This window comes from Marmota marmota, unplaced genomic scaffold (assembly GCF_001458135.2).
Source record: "Marmota marmota marmota unplaced genomic scaffold, marMar, whole genome shotgun sequence".
In the NCBI taxonomy this organism is placed as follows: Eukaryota; Metazoa; Chordata; class Mammalia; order Rodentia; family Sciuridae; genus Marmota; species Marmota marmota.
This window is the reverse complement of record NW_026000141.1, coordinates 1,041,092-1,064,779: the sequence shown is the minus strand read 5'-3', so window position 1 is coordinate 1,064,779 and position 23,688 is coordinate 1,041,092. Positions and strand designations below refer to the sequence as shown.

Sequence of the window (23,688 nt, the reverse complement as noted above, 5' to 3'; positions counted from 1 at the left end):
TGAACCTTTTAAATTAACCTTTTATCTCTGATTTTCTCTCATTTATTTTTCAGTACTGGGGATTGAATCAGAGACACTCTAAACTGAGTTACACCCCCAGCTCTTTCAGTTTTATTTTGAGACAGCGTCTTGCTCCTGCTTTAGTCTCTACAGTATCTGGGATTACAGGCATGTGCCACTGTGCCTATCCTGTTGATCTGTGTCCTGTGCCTGTAAGTTGATCTGGCAGTGTGATGTTGGGTGGGAACTTGTAGAGGAAAGCAGACTTCAGGTGTAATTTAGTTGAATTTTATCTTTTGAACTAGTCATGAGAGGTTATATTGACTACTGGGTTGATGATGCATGCCTGTAATCTCAGTGACTTGGAAGCTAAGGCAGAAGGGTTAGAAGTTCAAGGCCAGCCTCAACAAATCAGAAAGACCCTATTTCAGAATAAAAAATAAAGAGAGCTGGGGATATAGCTCAGTGGCAGAGTGGCCCTGGGTTCAAATATAAATAAATAAAAAGAAAGAAAAATAAATAAATAAATAGAAAAGAAAAAAGAAATTATACTGTCCGCTATGTCACAGACAAGACATCAATAGATAAAACTGGCTAAGATGATGGGAGTGGGAATCTCCTTCACTTTGTAAATGAACGCAGCTGTGAAACAATCCTGACAGAGATCATCCTATGCAAATTATAACAAGGACTACAAAACAATTACAGATAACTCAATGCTGTGTTCTACTTATACCAAATATCAAGGCATTTATTTAACCCCTTAGAGACAGAACAGAGTGATACAAAAGTTCATGAACACAGATTGCCCTGGGCTTACTGGCACTGTCCAAAGAGGAGGCCTGCATCAACGTCTGTTTCAGAAGAGATGACATGTGGGTCCAGGGTAAGGGAGCTTCGTCGCCACCCAAGGGCTGGTGAGGCAGCTGAGTTGCGGGAACGGAAGCCACACAGGGAGTTACTCACTGGCAGTCTAGTTAGCCCAGTCAGCTCCATGGGACCGTTAGATAAGCAACTCCTTACTCTCAGAGAGGACAGGTTTCTTTCTGGCAGTGTGTGAGAGGGGACAATGGTAACTGAGGACTGGCAGAGACCACATGAGCTGCACATAAGGAACAGCAGAAAGTGGACAGGGCCTTCCAACCACACAGGGTGACTTCTAGAGCCTGTGCAACAGTTGATCTTGCTCCTGGTCCAGGATGATATAGCCAGTAATAGGGCTTCTTGGAGGTATGTGGCTGACCCAGAGGTAGCTTAAGACTTTGCAAACATTTTGTTTTCTGGTACTGAAGAGGGATTCAGTAATAACTGCAAGCCTGTTTATGTTTGTAACAGACAATAATAGACTCCAGGGCCATAAACATGAAACACACACACACCCTTTCATATTTGTTATAATTTCTACTGCATTGTTAAAATACAAAGACAAAATATTAATGTCTGGAATATGAAATCTTGACAGATATCAGTCTGTGTCCTTGAGGCACAGGTACCAGGGCTAATGCTCTCACAGTCTTAGTGCTCATTATTTAACACAATGCAGAAAACAAACCACCTTAAGGCTGGGTGTGGTGGTACAGGCCCATTTTCCTTCTACCTGCGAGGCTGAGGCAGGAGGATCACAAGGCCACCCGGGCAGTTTAGCAAGACCTGTTTCACAATTAAAAAGAAAAAAAAATAAGAAAGGCTGGTGATATAGCTCGGTGGTGGAGCTCCCCAAGTAGTGTGCTCGGGTATGCCCCACACACTCAATAGCAACTCAAGGATATTAATAAAGGGGCGATCTACAGACATCTCCAAAATGAAACCAAACCAGTGGTGGCACCCAGATCTGTATTCACCCTAGGTCTGAGGGAAAGGAGAAGGAGAGCTTAGGAAATCTTTAGCCAAAGAGGTGCCACAGCCAGAAAGGCTGTGAACTGGAAAGCCAAGCCAGTGTCCAGCAGGGAGCGGGGAGGGCACAGAGGGTCCCTGCCCTACCATCCCGATCTGCTCCTGGTACCTTACACTGTTCAAACCTGAGAAGAAAAACCAGTGGAGTCATCCCTAAGACAAACTCTGGGGTGCAAAGGAGAAGGAGCAATGGGCCTGGAGAGACAGAAAGCAATCAGCATATGAACACCTAGGACTTAGAGGACTCCCGAGTGTGGCTGCTGAAGGGGACTTACCCTGAGCCCCGGGAACAGCTTCCCACTTGGCTGATGGGGTCCATTCAACTACCCTTTCCCCAAAGCACTGGGGACCAAGCCCAGGGCTGCTCTCACACTGAGCCAGCCCTTTTTCTTCTTGGAGCTTCTGCTCCTCCTGCCTCAACTTCCTGCACAGCCAGGATCACAGGCATGGCTACTGTGCTCAGCCATGTCCAACTGCACTTAAGGGTCACCCACATGCTATGTTGCCAGACACTTCCCTTCTCATCATCTCAAACACTCAGAGTCTCTGTCATGATACAGGCTGTGAGGGCCAACTCTCCCCTCAAAGCACTCTGAAGTGCTCTCATCCACCCCTCATCGCCATTCCCAGAACTCTGGGCTCCCTAGACAGATCCACACTTCCATTCTGTACTGTTCTCTGCTGCCCAGGGCTTCCTTCAGCATCTCCTATGGGCAGGTCAACCTGTGGAACAAACAATCTTCTGACTCTGAGAAGGCTTCATTTTGCCTCCATCATTTATAGATTTTTTTAAGAGAGAGAGAGAGAGAGAGAGAGAGAGAGAGAGAGAGAGAGAGATTTTTTTAATATTTATTTTTTTAGTTTTCGGCGGACACAACATCTTTATTTGTATGTGGTGCTGAGGATGGAACCCAGCACCGCGTGCATGCCAGGCAAGTGCGCTACCGCTTGAACCACATTCCCAGCCCTTATAGATGTTTTTGATGGAACCAGAAAACTCTAGGTTGTGGGGGTTGCTGTGGTGCTTTCTTTCAGTAATTTAAGGCAGCTTCCTTATCTTCTTACACAGCCCTGTCCAGATGCCCTGCTGTGATTTGTTCCTGTGTATGATTTCCCTTCTAGGTGCTTTAAAATTGTTGTCTTTTTGCAGTGCCAGGGAGGGAACCCAGCACCTCACATGTTAGGCCAGCTCTTTTCCACTGAGCTACAACCCAGCCTTTCACTAAATTTTACTTGGAAACAGAGTAGCTTGATATAGGGCTAGTCAGTCCTCTGCTAAAACAGGGCTTCTGAGAGCCCGCCTGCTGCCACATGGTGACCAGCCATTCGTCTCTGGCCAGTTCCCACTTGAATTGCCCCTGCCTTGCACAGCTCCAGCTGTTCCCAGGTTTCCTACACATGTGTAAATCCTTACTCAGCCAAAGGAGTTGGGGATCCCTCAGACAGCCCCTCTCTGTTAAGCACACCTCCACATCTTCCCTGCAAACTCCAGCTATTGTGGCCCTGTGGGAATCCTTCCCTTCTCACCAGCAAGGCTATTCTTGGCCCCTTCCCTGTGTGGCCACCTGGAAACTGCCACTGTAGTAGGCTGGGTGACCATGAGTCAGCTCCATCTGTCTGGGACCACAGACCACATGTGTCATGTCAAGAATCATCACTGGCCAAGATGTGGAATCAACTCAGGTGTCTGTTGCTGGATGAATAAAGAAAATGTGGTATATGTGCCAACAGGATATCATTCAGACATAAAATAATGGAAATGCTGCTTTTGTTTGCAACAATGAGGTTGGAACTGGGGGTCACCAAGTAAGTGAAATGTGTCAGGCATTGAGCAATAATACCACCTGCAGAAGCCAAGTCTGACCTCAAGGGAGCAGAGACCAGCCAAAATAGGTTCCCAGAGGCTGGGAAACAGTGGAGGTGGGGAAGCCAAGAGAGGGTAGCCAATGGGCCCAAGTATGTAGCTGGACAGGAGGACTGACTTCTGACATTCTGAAACACAGTAGGTTGACTATGGTTGGGAAGAGTTAGCCCTGGTTTGCAGAATTGTGATGGAAACCATGGACACCCTACCACTGAGCCACAGCCCAGCCTTTTTCATTTTTTAACTGTGGGACCCAGGCTGGCCTAAACTTGTGATCTTCTTGCCTCAGCCTCCCAAGATCCTGGTAACAGGTGTGCACCACTGCACCCAGCAACAATTAGCAATACAAATATTTCAAAATAACTAATGAATAGGATCCTGAATATTCTCAACACAAGAAATGTAAAGCTGAGCTAACAGATAGATGCCAATTACAGATATGCCTGACCTGACCATTACACACTGTATCCACACTGTAAAGCCATACTAAAACCCACAAATACATACAGTTACTATGTATCAATTAAAAACATAAATTAAAAAAAGAAAAAGCCTTTTTACATATAGCTGTTGAAGGCAGGAGCATGCTCTGATCCTGGTTACTCCACCACACACAAGAGTGAAGTCTTCACCCTTTAGCAGACATGTCTGTCTGAGACTGACAGCTGTTTGTAATGATTCCTACACAACAGACAAAGTTTCCTGGCAGAATTACTTCAAAGACCCTTGGACACCAGAACTCCTCATGTAGACTCTCAAGACACAACGTCCAGCACCTCCTTTCTGATGACACCTCTGAATCCTGAGGAGTTTGCTCCCCCAGCTTTCCCTGTTGAAGTCTCTAAACATGAATCCCTGTGACCTCTGACAGAGGGTGCTGCCAACCTCACTTCCACCTTGGCTTGTCCTCACAGGGGTGCCCCAGGGAATCTTCTGGGAGAAGGCTTTTGCACAACATCTGCTTTTCAAACACTAGAAAGCTCTCGTGACTCAACTCCCTGCTAGCATGTTTCCAGCAGCTGCTATCTGAACAGGAGTCTCTCCTACCTGTCCTCAGTGGGGACATCTGACAGCAGGCAGGGGTCGGCCCTTGCTGCACTCACGTGGCGTTGGTTCTGTGTGGTCTTTCTGGTGCAATGTGAGCTGCGACCTGTTGCTGAAGCTGCCACCACACTCAGTGCATGCACAGCCTCTGCCTGCTGTGTGGCTCCTCTGGTGCCTCATGAGATGGGACTTTCTGGTGAACGATTTCCCACATTCGGCACACTTGTAGGGTCTCTCTCCTGTGTGAATTCGCTGATGGATGATGAGCTGTGCTTTCTCAAAGAAAGCTTTTGCACAATCACTGCACCCATGGGTTTTCTCTCCCGTGTGGTTTCTCTGATGTTTAATGAGCTGCACCTTCTGAACAAAGGCTTTCCCACATTCGCTGCATTCATAGGGCTTCTCCCCTGTGTGGATCCTCTGGTGCCTGAGCAGTTGTGGCTTCCAGGCAAACGCTTTCCTGCACTCACTGCATTCAAAGGGCCTCTCTCCAGTGTGGGTTCTCTGATGGTGAGTGAGACTGGACTTCTCGCTGAAGGCCTTCCCACACTCACTGCATTTGTAGGGCTTCTCGCCAGTGTGTGTTCTCTGATGCGATATCAGGCTTGACTTCTGGGTGAAGGCCTTCCCACACTCACTGCAGCCATACGGTTTCTCACCAGTGTGAGTTCTCTGGTGGGTTAGGAGCTGCGACTTTCCAAAGAAGGTCTTCCCACATTCCACGCAGCCATAGGGCTTCTCTCCAGAGTGAACTTTCTGATGCCGCATCAGCTCTGACTTCTTGAAGAAGGCCTCTTCACAATCGCGGCATCGATGGCTCTTCTCCCCCGTGTGGATTATCTGATGCTTGATAAGCTGCGGCTTTCGGATGAAAGCTTCACCACATTCCCTGCATGCATAGGGCTTCTCTCCTGTGTGAATTCTCTGATGCCTAATGAGGAGTGAGTTCCTGCTGAAGGCTTTTTTACACTCACTACACACATATGGTTTCTTGCCAGTGTGAGACCTCTGATGAGTAATGAGCTGAGACCTCCAAAAGAAAGCTTTCCCACAATCACTGCATTTATAGGGTTTCTCTCCTGTGTGTACCCTCTGATGTGTGATGAGCTTCACTTTCTGGGAGAAAGCCTTCCCACAGTCACTGCAGCTATAGGGCTTCTCTACTGCATGAGCCATCTGATGCCTTTTGAGCTGGGACTTCCTGCTGAAGGCTTTCCCACACTCACTGCACCCGTAGGGCTTCTCTCCAGTGTGAGTTCTCTGATGTAGCATGAGCAGGGACTTCCTGCTGAAAGCCTTCTGACACTCGCCACACCCATAGGGCCTTTCCCCTGAATGTGTCCGCTGGTGCACAGTGAGCAAGGACTTCTGTGAGAAGGCCTTCCCACACTCGCTGCAAAGATAGGGCTTCTCTCCTGTGTGAGTTCTCTGGTGAATGGTCAGCTGTGACTTCCTGTGGAAAACTCTGCCACACTCCAAGCACAAGCAGACTCCTGTGTGTGTCCCACAAGCCTCGTTGCTGCTGGTTCTTCTGTGTTTCTTGTCATCACAGTATTGTACCTCTCCACAGCCTCTGTCGGGTTTCACACAAAACAGTAACTCCTTGCTGAGCTCATCAAATTTCTTTTTGCCACAGTTATTTTTTGGAATAAGAAAATCAAAAGGATGTTTCAAACTTTTTTCACCTCTGCCACATTTATGGAGTCTCATTCCTAAGTGAACAAAGTTCACGCTTGAATTAAATATTTTCCCCAAAACATCACATCGATGGCCTTTCTCCATACTTTTAAGCTTGTCTTGATTATCTTGATGCCATATTTTAGAATCACTGTCTAGCCAGATTTCTAAAAAGAGGGAAAAAAGAACCACACTGTGTAACTTCCTCAGTGACTATGCTCATGAACACAGTGAGACCCACAAATACTCTCTATGTACTGGGCACTGACATATTTAATGGAAATGGGAACCGGTGTTAGAATTACAAAGGTCAAAATTATGCAGTAATCTGCAATTTTCTACTTTATGTCTGCAGCTTTGTTAGCTGCAGATTATGGAAAAAGACAAGAACAAAACCATCAGAGAGACTCATGATACGCTGAAAATGGGAATAGCAAAAGAGCGAGTCGGCACAAGAGAAGACGAACTTGGCCTGAGAAGAGCACAAGTGGGACGTCCTTCACTCCGGACAGCACTGATGTCTGTGCCACTGCTGCACTGAAAACCTCTCTGTGCCAGACAGCCACCTGGCCGTCACCTCCAGGACCCCTCCACCACTGGCACCACTTTCTGGTGATAATTTCAAGAATTCTCCAGAGCTCACGTGAACACTTTTATCTGATGCATGTTGACATTCAGACCCTTTTAACTGGATCTATAACTGAATCATAATCTACATATAAAATCTACATCATGTTATAAATTGAAATTATTCCAAACCATAAGAACTTTCTTGTATAACCTTAGTACAGCTTTTTCCATCCTACAGGTATATGTACTTGTGAGTTCCACCACATGGCTGCTTAATGAATATTGGAGTGATCTTTTAAAGGTCTGCTGACTGTTGATGACATTGTTTATAGCAACTGGGAGGCAAGATTCCCAGGAGGTACTCTGCAAGATGAAATATTTGGTGAGATTCTAAATGTAAAGCAAGTACTCTTTTTTCTTAAGAATACTTTTTGTGAGGCATCTCCTCTAATTCTCAGACATCAGAATTTCAGGGGAAGAGACACTTAGAGCTGCTGATGTGGAGGAGAATGAGAATGCTCAATGTTTCGTGCATGAGTGATGTTCACACAGTCCACTGAGAGGAGAGAAAACAGAAAGAACTCTGGAGACCAGAATCAAGAGTCACAAGCAGACACATGGAGGGGGAAAGTTTAAGAGCAAGTTGCTCTTTAAAATATAAGAAGAAATAATAATTTCAAATTAAGATCAAGAAGCAGTGTTAAGAAGTATATTTATTCAAATTAATAAGCAACCTGATATCAAGCAATAATAGAGTAGTTCACCTATGGATTTAAAGGCTTAGATATTCAATTGTATCAAAAAATCTTAAAGGAAATAAAAATATGTCATTTGGGAAGACAGGTGGACTACTGCTAGTGTTATACCACAGAACATATATGTTTCTCCATTCTGTTTCTGCCATGTGACCCCCATTACATCCTGTTTCCAAAATGACCTACTTCCTAACTGGGAGTCCAGCTTCCAATTCTAGCCTCTACTCAGCATCCAGTCACCTTTAAAAATGTAATCAGAAGCCAGGCGCAGTGGCATACCCTGTAATCCCAGTGGCTCAGGTGGCTGAGGCAGGAGGATCATGAATTCAAAACCAACCTCAGCAATGTCAAGGCACTAAGCAACTCAGTGAGATCCTGTCTCTAAATAAAATACAAAATAGGGCTGGGGATGTGGCTCAGTGGTTGAGTGCCCCTGAGTTCAACCCCCAGAACACCCCCCACCAAAAACAATGTAACCAGGCCTTTTCATCCTCCTGCTTGAAAATTTTTTGATGCATGTCCTGTATGACTGGTTTGCTCTAACCTCTTCAATTTTATTTCACAATATTCTCATTTTTTTTTTTTTTATCACAAAGACATTTTCTGCCATGGGTCCTCTGCATGTTCCATTCCTTATATTTGGCATGCTCTTCGCAGTTTTCCAGCAGGCCTGGCTCATTCAAATGTAAACATCACTTTGACAGCACACTAACAAACATCCTGTTTATTTTATGCGTAGTACTTATCAAGTTGATGATCCTCTACTTCTGTTTCTCCCTGTAGAATGTCAACTCCACGAGGATTGGGGTAAGTGGTAGTTCCCACTGGTACTTTCCTAGCTCACAGTGCAGTACATAGCTACCTCGATGTGTGGGGAGGAACACACTTGCTGAGTGCTAAAGCAGCTCCTTCCTGTAACACTGAATCTGATCATGAACTCTATACTCAATTATTGAATGCCATACAGTTCTGTATTTTCTTTTATGTTAAATTCTATGCTCCTGCATGGTTATTTCATGACTCTTATTTCCTTCTGAGTCCTCTCATTCCATATAATAGTGGTGGTTCTAAATTTTTTTAAAAAAATATTTATTTTTTAGTTTTCTTTTAGGTAGACACAATATCTTTATTTTATTTTTATGTGGTGCTGAGACTTGAACCCAGTGCCTCATGCATGCTAGGTGGGCACTCTACTACTTGAGCCACATCCCTAGCCCTATTGGTTCTAAATTAATGGGGGAATGTGAACTCTATCACTGCAGTTTTCCCAGACTCTACATACCCAGACCTGCTAGCCCCCACAGGAAGGGCCTAGACCTAGACATTCTGAAGTACTTCCCAGCATAGGTTAATACACAAGTTAAATGGAAACCCTTCTACTGAACAGATATTTGACCAATAAGAAATCTCCTGATGGGCACAGTGGCACACATCTGTAACCCCAGTGACTCGCGGGAGGCGAAGTCTGGATGATCACAAGTTCAAAGACAGACTCAGCAACTTGGTGAGGCCCTTAGCAATGCAGCAAGACCTTATCTCAAAATAAAAATAATAAAAAGGGGTGGGTATGTGGCTCAGTGGTCAAGCACCCTTGGGTTCAATCCCCATACTAGAAAAAAGAAAAAGAAAAATGCTAGTTGGGTGTGGTGGCGCACTCTGTGATCTCAGTGACTTGGAAGGCTGAGGCAGGAAGGTCGCAAGTTTAAGGTAAGCCTGGGCAACTTAGCAAAACCCTATCTCAAAAACATAAAAGGGCTGGGAATGTACCTCAGTGGTAGAGAAACTGTGAGTTCAATCCCCAATACTAAAAACAAAAAAGAAAGAAAAAGAAAGATCCTCTTTACCTGCCTCCATAATAATAAACAAATAAAATATTAATAATTGTACCATAAATTTCACATAGAACAGAGATCAGTAAGTTCCTGGCCATCTCTCTAACCTTAAGCCTAACAGTTTAAGGAATCCCAGTCAAGTCTGAACAGGCCTCAGGTCCTATAATATAGGTGCTCAGCCGGCAAGGGCTTCAGACAAGCTGGAAGTCAAGGAGCATCCACTGGGGGTGGGGGGGGAGAGAAGCTCAACCAGAGGGGGGCAGTGTCTATGTGGGGAGAGCACACCCCCACCAAAGGCTCAGAGGCAGAGAGAAACAAACATGGGGGGCACTGAGGAAGAGACTCGTCTAAATGCTCTGGGTACAGAAGAGGCACAGAAGAGGGGCTTAGTCAGGCTCTGCCACGTTCTGCTATTCTCCAGTGTAAATGGAGCTTAACAACACACAGCAGGGCAAAGGTACCAACACACAAACCCAGTGCCCCACGCATGCTAGGCAAGCATGGACACACAGCCTGCAAGGGGAGGACTGAGGCCCACTGAGAGGCCTCAAAGGCAGGGCTGCAGCGGAGGCAGGAGGCGTCTCCTGGCTGTGTCAGTGCTCAGCTCTGCTCCACACCACTTGCTCTGCCTTCCACTCTGTCTCTGCTGTAAGACACACAAGGAACCCTACTGAGGTGTGAGCATGCTGTCCCTGAGCATATGGAGCCTGATCATCTTTGTATATGATGATTGGCACCCTTGAAGCTAGTTCTCTGAAACCCCTGGGGATCTTATTTGCCTGTTGTCAACTGTGCTGTGCCTGCATAGGCACTTTGTTACTAAGTTACAAGATGAGACAGAGGCATTTATGGAGCAGAAGACTCTTGGTATGGAAAAGCACATAGACAGAGATCATCTGGGCAATGGTATCTGGTACCTGGGAGGGCAGTAATGTCATTTGTTAATTCAAAGTTTCCTTCATACTGTTAAATTAAATGAGAAGCCTTGTAAAAAATTCAATAATGACATACCTATTAAATTTCCAAAGGGAAAAAAGCCCAAATTTGTCAAATTAGAGGAAGGAAAGTAATAACTCAAAGAAGTTCTACATTAATATGAACTCAAGAGTGGTCAATGTTATTTAAAGTGAAAAAAAGTGGGTAGAGTTATGGCTCAGAAGTAGAGTGCTCGCCTAGCATGCGTGGGACACTGGGTTCGATCCTCAGCACCACATAAAAACAAAATAAAGATATTATATCCACCTATAACTAAAAAATAAAATATAAAAAAGTGAAAAAAGTTATGGATTTTTTTTTTTTTTTTTGGTATCGAGGATTGACTGAGGAGGACTTAACCCCTGAGGCACATCGCCAACCCTTTTTTCTATTTTATTAGAGACAGGGCCTCACTGAGTTTCTTAGGACCTTGCTAAATAGCTTAGGCCTTGCTAAATTGCAATTCAGCTCAGCCACCCAGGCTGCTGGGATTAAAGGCATGTGCCACTGCATCTGGCTAAAAATTATGCATTCTTAAGGAGGAGGACCAAAGCCTACCTCTGTAGGACGACTTGGAAGTGGGAATAAGGAAAGTAGGAACGTAAGGCAGGTAGGAAGAACTCTTTATGCAAGGAAGGGGTCCTCAATGAGTGGCCACTGTGTATGTGCTGCACAGGTGGAGGGCTTGATTCATCATAAACTGCACACAGGGGCTGGGGTTGTGACTCAGTGGTAGCGTGCTCGCCTTGCATGCATGAGGCACTGGGTTCAATCCTCAGCACCACATAAAAAAATAAAGACAATAAAGTCCATCAACAACTAAAAAAATTTTAAAATAAATAAATAAACTGCACTCAGAGAGGCCAGCAGGCTAGGGCATGGAACAGCAAAGCAAGAATCATGAAGAACTCCTGTCACTACTCTGGAGTCTATAAAGATTTAGGAATTTCAAACAGTTTATAAGCAACATTTCAAAAGTACTCACCTATTGCCAAAACCCTGAGATTTAATTTAATTCACCGTTTTCAATACATTTCATGATTTCTCACCTGAAACGTTCTGGTGTAGGGTTTCTTCATATACTGTCCATGACTCCTCTTGGTCTAGCTTGAAAACGGCATCAGGTTTAATGATTTGATAACCTGGAGATTGGAAGGAGGCGACATGGACCCAGATGCCTGAGCTGGAGTCCCTTGAGGAATGTCTTATTACAAATGCTCTGAAATAACAAGAGACTAAACACCTTTCAATTTGGTATTGGAATCAAGGAATCTCTGGCATCTGAAATGCATATGCAATCAGTGAACACCCCAGAGGCCCGGTTGGACACAGCCAATCACAGAAGGGCACCTCACCCAGGAAGAGCAGGCTGCTGTAGTTCTCCAGCATCACATCTCTGTACAGGCTCCTCTGAGTGGGGTTAAGCAGCTGCCACTCCTCCCATGTGAAGTCCACAGCCACATCCTCAAATGATATCTGAAAAGCACAATCCCGGCAAGTCTGCAGTGGTCCCACAAGGCTGTGCAGAACACAGGCTCTCCTCTGTGTGTGATAGCAGCCTTGGGCACAGCACTTTGTGCATCTTCCCCTCCTGACTCACTTCCACGGAACAGAAGGGCACTGAGTGGATGCCACTTCCAGATTAGGTTATCAGAGACTGATTCCCTACTGGGAGCTTGCTCCTCCTCTTCCTGGGGGAGGGGTATGGCAGCCATGTTGAGAGACCCAGGTGGTGTGCCTGGAAGGGACCATCTCCTCCAGCACCTCCAGAGCCCTGACAGGTCCCAAGCCACAGTGGTGTGAGGTGAATGCCTCCTGGTTTCAGCCACTGAGGTTTGGGGTGATTTGTTGTCAGCAATGGGTAATTAATAAGACACCCTAACACTGCATTATGCTTTGAAGGAGAAAGAAAAATGCCACTCAACTACTCATCATGGTGAGTGCATTCATCTATCTACCCATCCAGGAATCAGAAACTAGAACAGGTTGTCTCTAAATAAGCACAGTGGTTCTCAAAGAAGTGTCATGGGTATCTCAACCGAGTGGGAAAGCCCCAGGGCATGAAGACGTGTGCCTGGTCTGCCCTGCAGAGTGACAATAGCACCTCGGCCTCTGTGAGGACCAAGCCACTACTCCTTCCAGAGGCAGCTTTGCCTCCAAGTCAGAACAACCAGCCAGCTCTTTCAGGTATCTTGTAAAACACAAATGTTGAACAGTTAGAAACTAACAGGCACTAAAATATGAAGATGAGTGGGAAAAAACTCATGTTTTCAACACCCTTTAGACGCTCAGCAGAGACAGTGAGGTGAACAGGGCTATGAAGCAAGTGTGTGCAAGGGAGGAGACAAAATGGCCTGAGCACCGCGTGTGAGGACACTACCAGGTTAGGCTCTTCAGGGACTGGCAGGCCCCTGAGAGGTCTTGAGAGGACAATGGGAAGGGACTTCCCAGAGGCAGCAGCAAGAGCGAAGCCATGAAAACAAGTGTGCTTCCCAGGCTGCCAGGAGTCCAGGAACACAGGTAGGATGGTGGGTGACCCAGTCTCTTTCAAAGTGAAAGCTGAGGCCAGAGCAGGCAGAGGCCCACATTGGTCTGGGGTGAACGTGAGCATGTGTGCCACAAGAGCTACAGAGGGTAAGAGTAAAGAAGCAAAGCATGGAGCAAGCCCAAGAACAGAGACCTGCTAGCTTACTTTCCATGGTAAAGCTGGAACAAGAAAAGGGTCACTTGGCTTTTGACTGATGAAAAATAATATCAAAAATTAATTTCTTGGGCTGGGGCTGTAGCTCAGTGGCAGAGCACTTGCCTCCCATGTGTGAGGCACTGGGTTCGATCTTAGCACCACATAAAATTCAACCAATAAAATAAAGGCATTCTATTCATCTACAACTACAAAAAAATTTAAAAAGAAAGAAAATTAATCTTTTGCCTCAAATCTTAGTGCTACATGGAAGGGGGAAAAACTGTCTCCTGAGAAATCACAACAACAAGCTAGACTTATGTGGGTGCGTAATCTAAGTACACAGAACAGGTGTGCTTTGCAAAGACCTCAATCAGAAAGAAAGTGGCTTTAGATGGCAGTACATCAGGCCCCTGCAGAGTCAAATGTACATACTACCTAGAGAAAGGAATCCAGATGCTTCTTAAAACAAAGCATGAGGAAAAATGAGTGCAGAGTGTACAAAGAAACAAAGCATTATGACTGAGATCCATCTTAAAAACCAAAGTCCAGACCCATTAGGATATATGAAATAAAGGCTGGGGTTGTGGCTCAGTGTTAGATCACCTGCCCAGTACGTGTAAGGCACTAGGTTCAATCCTCAGCACCACATTAAAAAAAAATTATTACATCCATCTGCAACTAAAAATTAAAATAAAATAAATATCCATAGTTCATTCAGAAAAACAAAAAAGGTCAATGAAAATATGAAACAGGACCAAAAGGGCTATGTGCATTGGCACATACTTGTGATCCCAGCAACTCAGGAGATTGAGGCAGGGGGATCACAAGTTTGAGGCCAGTCTCAGCAACTTAGCAAGATACTATCTAAAAATAAAAATAAAACAGGCTGTGGATGAAGCTCAGTGGTAGAGCACCCCTGGTTCAATCCCCAGAACCAAAAGGGGGGAAAAGAGAAAGAAAGAAAGAGAGAGAGAGAGAGAGAGAGAGAGAGAGAGAGAGAGAGAGAGAAGGCTGTACAACTGAGTACGCAGATCTGATGAAGAACTAAACAGAATCCTAGAAATAAAGTATGGGTGTGAAATGAAGAAATCAGCCTATAGTACACCAGATGCAAAGATGCGGGGGTTGGGGGGTGGATAGATCAGAAGAAGCTCATAGTGAGACAAAGTCACAGAAATGGAATATATAAAGCAACCCAGACTATAGCTGACTACAGTGATACATGTTAATGACAAAAACAGTTTGAACACAAAAGTTTAAAAAAAGGTAGCAACATATAAACAATAAGCAGCTGGCATGGCTTTTTTAACAAAGGCAGTAGACCTCAAGAAAAACATTATTAGACACTGCAGAAAAAGGAGGATTATCAAGTATAAAGAACACTTCAAATGGTAAAGGGTTAATTCTCAAAGAAGACACGTTGACTCTGAATGTGTATGCACCTAAAAATGGACACAACGACAGAAGTCAGCACTCTTTTCTGAGGAATGGACATGATATGCAGTCAGAAAATCGGGAAGGATGCAGATGGCCTGAACAGCAGTTGGGTCAACTTGACCCAATGACTCTTAACTCTTTTTTTTTTTTAAATTTTTTTAGTTGTAGTTGGACACAATACCTTTGTTTTATTTATTTATACGCGGTGCTGAGGATCAAACCCAGGGCCTCGCATGTGCTAGGTGAGCTACAACCCCAGTCTGTCTCTTAACTCTTAACTGAGAACACTTAGCCCACAAGAGCTAAGCAAACACCCTACAATGTATGCACACAGTGCCATAAGGCAACCCATAACTATTTTAAAATAAATCAAACAAAGTGTGTTCTTGGACTATGACAAAATTAACTAAAAATCAATAACATGTATCTAGAAAATTTCCAAAGCCATATGTATGTGAATAAGCCACAGGTTGAATGGGAAATTATCGGGATATTATGAAAATAGTCTAAACTAAATGAAAATGAAAAGGCGACTTGTCAAATTTTGTGGGATATAGTTAAAACAATGCTTACATGAAATTTTATTAGAAAAATACTCATATATTTGAAAAGAAAAAGACCTAAAATCAATATCCCAAATTATCATTTTTAAAAATTAGAAATGTTGGGCTTAGTAGTGCATACTTGTAACCCTAGCAACTCAGAAGGCTGAGGCAGGATGATCACAAGTTTGAGGTCAGCTTCAGTAACTTAGCATGGCCATGAGCACCTTAGTGAGACTCTGTCTCAAAATGAAAAAATACAAATTGCTAGGGGTGTTGCTCAGTGGTTGAGCACTCCTGAATTCAATCCCCAGTACCAAAGCAAAACAAATGAAAACTAGAAATGCTGGGTGTGGTGGTGCACACCTGTGACCCCAGCTACTAGAGAGGCTGAGGCAGGAGGATCACAAGTTCTTTGCCAGCATCAGCAACTTAGTAAGATCATATAACCTAATGTAAAAAAAAAAAATCAAAATATTTAAAAGGATGGGGATGTAGCTCAATGGTAGAATACAGAACATTTGCACAGCATGCATGAAGTCCTGAGTTCAGTCGCTAGTACTGCAAAATATCAATCAATCAGGGACTGGAAGTATAGATCAGTGAAAGGATATGCTTAGCATGCATGAAGCCCAGGTTTTGATCCCCAGCACCACACACCTATACACACATACACAAGGAATGTAAACCAAGGGATATAATGGAAATTCCATAACCTAATAAATGATATCTATGGAAAACATACAACTAATAACATATTTTGATGGTGAGACAGAATGCTTCCCCTATAAGGATCAGAAGACAAAAGGAAAGGCATCTTGCACTGTTCCTATTCAAACTCTGTATTGGAGCCTTAGCTAGTCCAGTATGGAAAAAGAAGCAGAAGGTAAAAACAAACAAACAAACAAACAAAAAAACAAAATAAAACCCTATTCATAGATGACACATTTGTCCATGTATAAAACGCCAAAAAAAAAAAAAAATCTGTCATGCGTATACGCACTACCGCCTAGAACGGACTAGTGAACTCTGCTGGAAAACAAGAGGCCATTTCACCTGAGCCAGTGGTTTCCTGCACGCCATCAGTGAACAATGGGAACAGAACAGGTCTTATAGGACCATTTACATCAGCCCCCAAACACAGTCAGGTACCAATATACACAGAAGGCAACACAGTAACAGTATCTGTGTGTTACTAACTGGTGACAAGAGAAATCAAAGAACATGACATCATGGACAGACACACATTCCATGCTTGGAGATGGAGTGTGGCCGGGTCATCACTTCTCCCTGAAAATGCCACGGATTTCAAACAGTCAAAGTAGCAAGTGTTGGCTCAGCAGCAGAGCGCTTGCCTGGCACGTGGGAGGCCCTAGGTTCGATCCTCAGCACCACATTAAAAAAAAAAAAAGAACAAGTAAATAAAATAAAGTATTTGTTTGTTTAAAGTAGCAAGTGGCTCTGCAGGCATTAGCAAGTTGATCCTAATATGCACTTGGAAAGACAAAGGTACTGGATGGCCACATCTGGACAAAGCACTGCACTATAGGACTCCACTTGGTTTTAAGACTCCCCATGGAGCCAGGGTAATTAGGACAGGTGGTAGTGGTGAAGGGATAGATGCACACAGCTCACTGGAACAGAACAGAACCCAGAGATAACCTCACAAACATGCTCTGCTCCAGAGTCCATTCAACAAATGATGCCACAGCAACTGTGTACCCATGAGCAAAAGGATGAACCTCCACATAGAACTTACGCTTTATGTAAGAACTTATTCAAAGTGCACTGCTGCAATCCCAGCAACCGAGAGGCTGGGGCAGGAGCACTGCAAGTTCAAAGCCAGTCTCAGCAACTTAGCAAGGCCCCTTTTCAAAATTATGAGAAGGAAGTGAGCAAAAGAAGGACTGGACATAGTTGGGTGGTAGAACACCTGCCTAACATGTGCAAGGCCATGGGTTCTGTCCTCATCACTACAAAACAGGATAAAACAATGAGCAAAAGATCTTAACAGACACTTCACCAAAAAAGACTGGATGGAAAATAAACACATGAAAAGATGTTTGATGTCATTTGTCAAGGGAAAAATGCAAACTAAAATCATAGTAAGATACTACTATGCATATAACGAAAGGCAAAATGACAAAAAACTGATGGATGCTGGTGAGGATGTGAGCAACAGCAATTTCCACTTGCTACAGTCAGAGTGTAAGATGCACAGCAACCTTGGAAACATGTGGAGACTTTGGCAGCAGCTTATAGAGCTGAACATACTTGCCAGAAAACCCAAAAATCCCACTCCTAGGTATTGACCCAGGTGAACAGAACACTCATGGTCAAACCTACATGCAGAAGAATGCATTATTCCTAACTGCTAGCAGGTGCCAGCAACCACAGTGCCCTTCAACAAGCAGATGCTTAAACAGCTGGTGCATCATATAGGCAGACACTGCCCAAGGACAGCACTTGGGGCTAAGGGGCACACCAGCCAGTTCTGGGTCCATGACTGAAGAAGCATTATTGAATGGCTACGTGCTGTTTCTATGTTTTATTTCTTTTGAGAGGGTTCTTGCTATGCTTCCCAGGCTGGTCTTGAACTTGTGGGCAGAAGTGATCCTCCCACCTCAACCTCCCAAGTAGCCAGGACTACAGGCACGCTCCCCCATGCCCAGCTGATTTACATACTTTCAATTCCAGTCACATGACATTCTGGAAAAGAAAAAACTATGCCATGAACCAGACTGTATACAACAGACAGACCAACTGATTCAAGACTGAGGAGTACACAAAGATGAGGGGTGCCTTCTGGTAAAGGGACAGCACAGAGGCCTCCTGTTCAGGGCTCCTCTGCAGTGGCATGATTTGGCCCCATACCTGTTGCATGGACCCGACCTAACTGGCGTGCCATCTCAGGGGAAGGGGCACTTGCTTGGGCTCCTGCCTGTACCATCTCAGAGGTGAGGGATGGTGCTGCCCTTGCTCTCTGGGAGGCTTGTGGCTTTCCCTGATGACTGATGCTTCGCAGCTCAGCTAGGCCAGCTCAGCTGAGCTCCCAGCATACAAGTGAATTTCAAAACTAAGAAAACATGAAACTTTTTGCATATTTATTTGAACAACAAAATTCTTAAGAAAAATTAAGAAAATAAGGAAGGAAAAGAATGAAAGGGAGAGATAAGCAAGGTGGTCAAGAACTCCTTTTCCATGGATTAGAGCACAGATACAGCTGGAGGCAGATGCCTGCATGCGCACCTTTGCCAACAGAAGCACAAACATTTTAACCTAAACTATCAAAATTCCAACTGAGAGGATTTATAGGGACCCGGTCAACTCTGCCAGATGACTTAGTGTCCTTCCTGAAACTAGCATCTAGGTAGGATGTGTCCCTGCTTCAGTCTCTGAGGAATGGTGTTCTGTGTTCTTTAGGTTCATTCCCTTAGCTTACACTGAGGAGTTTTAAGGAGCTATCCTAGAGCACATGCTATGATGGGTGCCATCTACTATGCCACTTATCTCAAGAGCAATCACTGCTTCCTCTTGTGTTGCCATCAAGAAGTGTGCACTTCTCTCAAACACTTGGCCTGCCTTTTCCTTCCCATGGAGGACACTGTCACTCCTAGTTCCTTTTCTGCTGTGGGCTTTGGGAATGTCTGAGAAAAGCCTGCTGCTCACCTTTGTGACAATGGAGGAGCCCGTGTCTTCTTTACCTATCTTCCAACTTCAGGCTTCTGTATGGCTCTATATATTTAATAAATATAAAATTTGTGCTACTTTTGACATCTTCTTTCCCAAGTTTATCATTTATCTTTGATTATGACTTAAATGTATTTAGACCTTTCCTGTTTGTTATAAAGTCTCCTGTAAGCCTCATCACATCCACAGTGGGAAAAAAAACTACTAAAGATAAACAAATAACTCACCTGTGACTCAATCATTTTCTGCTGCTCTCAGGAAACCTGCTGTTTTTGACTTCTGTCTGTTCTGACTCTGGAGAGAGGCCTCTAGTGAAAGATCTGGAAACCAAGACTATATTCTCATTCTTGAGAATCTCACATGAATTCTCTGCTTATCTCACATGAATAGTTTTGTTTCTGAGAGCAATGGTCTGTGAATGCAACAGAAATGTCATTTTAGATGAGGTCACTGGTCTGGGGACCTAAATCTTAGTTTTCTCTTTCTGGGAACTCAGTCTTGTAAAACCTTGGACTAGATGTTTGGTAGACACAATCAGGGCTGTGGGCTAAGAAATGGGAGGGAGCCTTGGCTTCTGGCATATCTTCTGCACCTGGCCTGCATCTGGGCCACGTCTCTTCCACACTGCAGTAACAACCCCGGTGCCTTCCAGGAAGTGCTAGAATGAAGTTGCTCACCTCCTTGGTCCAAGCAAACACCCCCCACAGGAGCAGCACTATGGAAAACTGCTCTGAAGAGACATGAAGGGATTGTGGAAATGCAATGATGATGACTCACTCCTTCTGCAGCAATGTTTCCTGGGGCAGGAATGACTTCATTAATTTAAGTGAAATTATTTGCCTAGATGTTATAAGGCAAAATGCAACTCTTTTGTAGACAGGCAGAATGGTACTCAGGAAGTGACTACTAGATTAAGATGAGGGGCTAGGGATGTAGCTCAATAGTAGAGTGCTTCCCCACCATACATGAGGCCTGGGTTCAATCCCCATTACTGTAAAACAAACACAAAAAACAACCAATAAAAAAAAAAACAGTTTATAAAAGACCACAAGGTACACATCATATCATTTTAGGCAGAATTACAGGAAAATACAGAACAAGATTTAAAATAAGTACAATAAACTAAACAAACATATCCCACATCCTGATGCACACAAACAGAATTTAAGTTTCTTCACGGCCATGGACCAAGTCACTTATGTTCAACCAGATGTAGAATCAGAACCAAAGACTTCAAGGGCTCAGGGTTATGCAGGAAAATCACTTTCTTCATAAGAGTAAGATTACTCTTACTATTACTAAAGGAAATGTTGAAAAAAACCTTAGCCCATAAATTTTGGGACAAGAGGGATAGAACCCTACCTCACACAACAAAACTGCTCACCAAAACTGTCCAGCACTTGCAGTTAACACCTGCTGTGTACTCGGGTGCTCCAGGCATGATGGTGTCCATCCCCAAAGTTCCTTTGTGGAAGCAGGCCACAGCAAGCCCACACTCAGTCTCCATGGGCAAGAAGCCTACAGCCTAGCATGGATGACCAAATGTGGTCAAGGAGTCAGAAGGCCCTTTTCCAGAAAACAGGTGAAACTGAGCAAGAAGACGTACAGCATGGGCTCTCTGTCCTGTGTCTCAAATAATACCAAAGGCTGCTGAGGAATGTTGTGGGAAGACCATATCAACCAAGGTCCTCATGCAGAGGGCTGAAGTTGGACATGGCCAGGGACAGAACAGACTATGGATTATAACTAGCAAGGCGGAAGTTATAGAAGGCAAGACCCTGAAGCCAGGGGGGTCGCTGAAAACTTTTAAAAAGGAAACACTCAAGTAAAAGTAGTTCCTGACCAACAGTCACAAGCTACAATGAGAGGACAGAATACAAAAAATGAGTATGATTATTTAACAGAAGTTACCTGTGAGAGGCTTGTCTGGGCCCACACATGACCAACACCCATTCGGCCCTGCCTCCAGTCCCACAAACATGGGACCCCCACACATCTCTCCCTTAGTGACCACCTAAGAATCCTCCAGCTCCACATCCCAAGACCTCTGCAGATCACAAAATCCAAAAGGCCCCTCTGTAAACCTCCAGATCACACAACCACTGAACCCCATAAATTCCACTATCACTTGCCCCAGTAACCCCCTCATCCCCACAGAATCTCAATTACCAATTGCACAGCCCCATAGTCTCTTCTCAACAGGCCACCCTTCTAGGGACTTCAGTGACATGCACTGTAGGTTCCTTAGTGACTCTCAGTGGCCTTATGATAGCTAGCATCTACAATCCTCAACCACTGACCTCAGACTGGCACAGGATTGGCATTGTGTGCCAGGATAACCAGAGAGCATGTGGCTCCCTGCCAATGGCAAACAAGCCAAAAAGCTCCAGCTTCCCTCTCATCAACACCCACAGGCCCAACTTCTCCCCCCTCACCCTTCACTCCATGCTTATCACAGACACCTACAGGCATACTAGTCATTCACCCCAACAGGCCACCCAAATATGAAACCTCATTCATGAGTCACCTGTCATCTCCGGCCTCCTTGGCTCAAGCTCCTCGGCACTCAACTCCAACCCCCTCAAGTAACAATGCCAATCCATGTAGGGCATAAATCAATGGGACCCAGAGTTTCTCCACACCCCCACCAATGATGACATGCTCAGGACTGGAGCTTCAATCCTGACCCTCCAGTGCATGCTCAGAGTACCCACGCCCTCACTTACTTGCCCTGGTGCTGGCCATTCCCTTATTTTTTATTTTTATTTTTTGTGGAACTGGGAATTGAGCCCAGGGGTGCTCTGTCACTGAGCTATATCCCTAGCCTCCTCCTTTCTTTTGCTAAGTTGCTCAGGCTGGCACTGAACTTGTGATCCTCCTGCCTCAGCCTCTCAAGCTGCTGGGATTACAGGAGTGTGCCACCACACCTGACTAGTGTGTCAGTCATTCCTAAGTCATATTGGGCTCTCAATCACTTGGTCCCATGGCAGCCACAGAGTCATCCCTATAGCACTGAGGCCCCAATCATAGGCTTACCCAGCCCTTCAACGACTTGTCCATTTACTGACTAAAACCAAGTCAGTGAAATCCCTGTGAGTCTCAGTAAGTCCCAAAGGACGCCAACCACTCTCTCCTCCAGTTTACTTGCCCTCACAGCTGCCCCAATGTGTTCTCACAGAGCCTCTCATCACTGACATCCCCAGCCTTGCTATCTATCTTTCACTGCTGCTCCAGTCATTGAACCCCAAGGGACACCCAACCCCTTATCCCACAGGGTGCTCCTGCACATTCTCTAATTCATCCCATGTTTGCCCACCATTCACCGGCAGCCTCACAGGCTCTCCTGATGGCCACCCTGCACACAACTGATACTAAGCCGCTCCAACCACTCCAATTACTAGCCCCACTGTTCACTCACAACCCCCACCAAACCAATACTGACTTATATCCACACAATGCCCCAATTTCTGATGCCTCCATCAAAAAACCCTCAAACACAGCCTAGAGAAGAAACTCAGCCACTCACCTCCCCTAAAACAGCAATCACTAGCAGATAAACAAATCCAGAGTAAGGAGACTTACCTCCCAGGGATTATTATGGGGTAGGAAAAGGGAAATGGGGGACCACAATAGGGAGGATGTGGGGCCCTCGGATCTACACTCATCTTTGCAAGGCAGAAAGCAGTTTCTTTCACAGAAAGGAGTAAAGAAAGTTAGAAAGAATCAGGTGAGGCAAAGTGGGATTAAAGAGTGGGGTGAACAGGATGCAAACCAGAGACTTTCTGCCTGCTGTGAGGAGAGGCTGTACGAGGGCCAAATTTCATGGAACTGGAGGAAAAAACAGTCCATGTTTGCTAACCAGATTTTTTGTCCTGCCTGATCCATGGGGTTCACTAATCACTGCTGAGGCAAAGAATGAAAATGCAGAGGATCCGTGTCTGGCTTATCACAGGCAAACAAGGGCACTCTTGGGACTTACCTAGAACGTGTACAAAAGGAGCTTCTCTGCAGTGAGCCTTTTCCTGGAGATTTCTGAACCTCCGCTGTTTTCCAGGAGCACAGAGCTCAAGTAAAACCCAACGTCTTCACAACCAACAGGACTTCCAGTTAATGAAACACACAAAACAGATACACCACAAAAGCATCCTTCCCAGCCTGCAAACGAATCACTGGCAACCAGAGTCTTAGTTAACCTACAAAGAAACCCGATAGACACAGTCGCGGGTCTGCGGATGCACTGGGCCCCAGCACAAAGAACTGACGCCCAAGGGCTACCCAAGGAGTCTCCCACAAGTCTTCCGAGGGCCTTGAACACTCAGCCCTCAATCCCAAATTGCCGTTTTACAGACGCGCCCCTGCCCAACCCTCAGGTGTCTACAGGTTAACTATCCACACACGTCCAACAGGCAGGTACGCCAGAGACCGCCACGCCCCCGCCACGCCCCCGCCACGCCACGCCACGCCACGCGACACCCACCTCTGGGACACTTATCCACAATCCGTTCCTGCCGGAGCACGCGCTGGGGGCCTCTGGCGGGCTTCCGCGAGCCTGAATCAGAGCGGTTTCTGCACAGGGGTCACGGGGAGTACAGGCCAGACGCCGAGGCCTCCCCACGCTCAGCCTCTGTGCCGCCTGCCCCCACTCCGCTCACCCTGACAGCAGGCCTCACAACGCCCAGGCCTGACGGCGGAAGTGTCAGTGCAGAACTACATTTCCCAGAATCCC

At 45.3% G+C, this 23,688-nt stretch overlaps 1 protein-coding gene across 6 annotated transcripts; it reads right to left on the bottom strand.

The window, feature by feature from the left end:
• Positions 1–724: 724 nt before the first annotated feature.
• Positions 725–23,668, bottom strand: Znf605 (zinc finger protein 605). 6 transcript variants are annotated; one of them, XM_015505588.2, is made up of 6 exons: positions 23,440–23,668; positions 22,942–23,155; positions 19,190–19,374; positions 11,966–12,086; positions 11,660–11,752; positions 725–6,645 (listed from the first exon to the last, which is right to left on the bottom strand). In XM_015505588.2, the coding sequence occupies exons 3-6, from the start codon at positions 19,202–19,204 to the stop codon at positions 4,811–4,813; spliced, it is 2,064 nt and encodes a 687-aa protein (XP_015361074.1). In that variant the 5' UTR covers positions 19,205–19,374; positions 22,942–23,155; positions 23,440–23,668; the 3' UTR covers positions 725–4,810. The 6 variants fall into 6 exon arrangements, with proteins under 6 accessions (XP_015361074.1, XP_048641825.1, XP_048641827.1 ...); XM_048785868.1 differs by having other exon boundaries at positions 19,190–19,282; XM_048785870.1 differs by lacking the exon at positions 19,190–19,374.
• Between the last annotated feature and the right edge of the window lie 20 nt (positions 23,669–23,688).

What these genes read in the sequence shown, in the direction of transcription:
- Znf605 (XM_015505588.2), bottom strand. An exon ending in CAGCAGCCTGCTCTTCCTGG is followed by an intron (nt 11,753 to 11,965) that starts GTGAGGTGCCCT and finishes TCCAATCTCCAG; the next exon opens with GTTATCAAATCATTAAACCT. An exon ending in CCTACACCAGAACGTTTCAG is followed by an intron (nt 6,646 to 11,659) that starts GTGAGAAATCAT and finishes CCCTCTTTTTAG; the next exon opens with AAATCTGGCTAGACAGTGAT.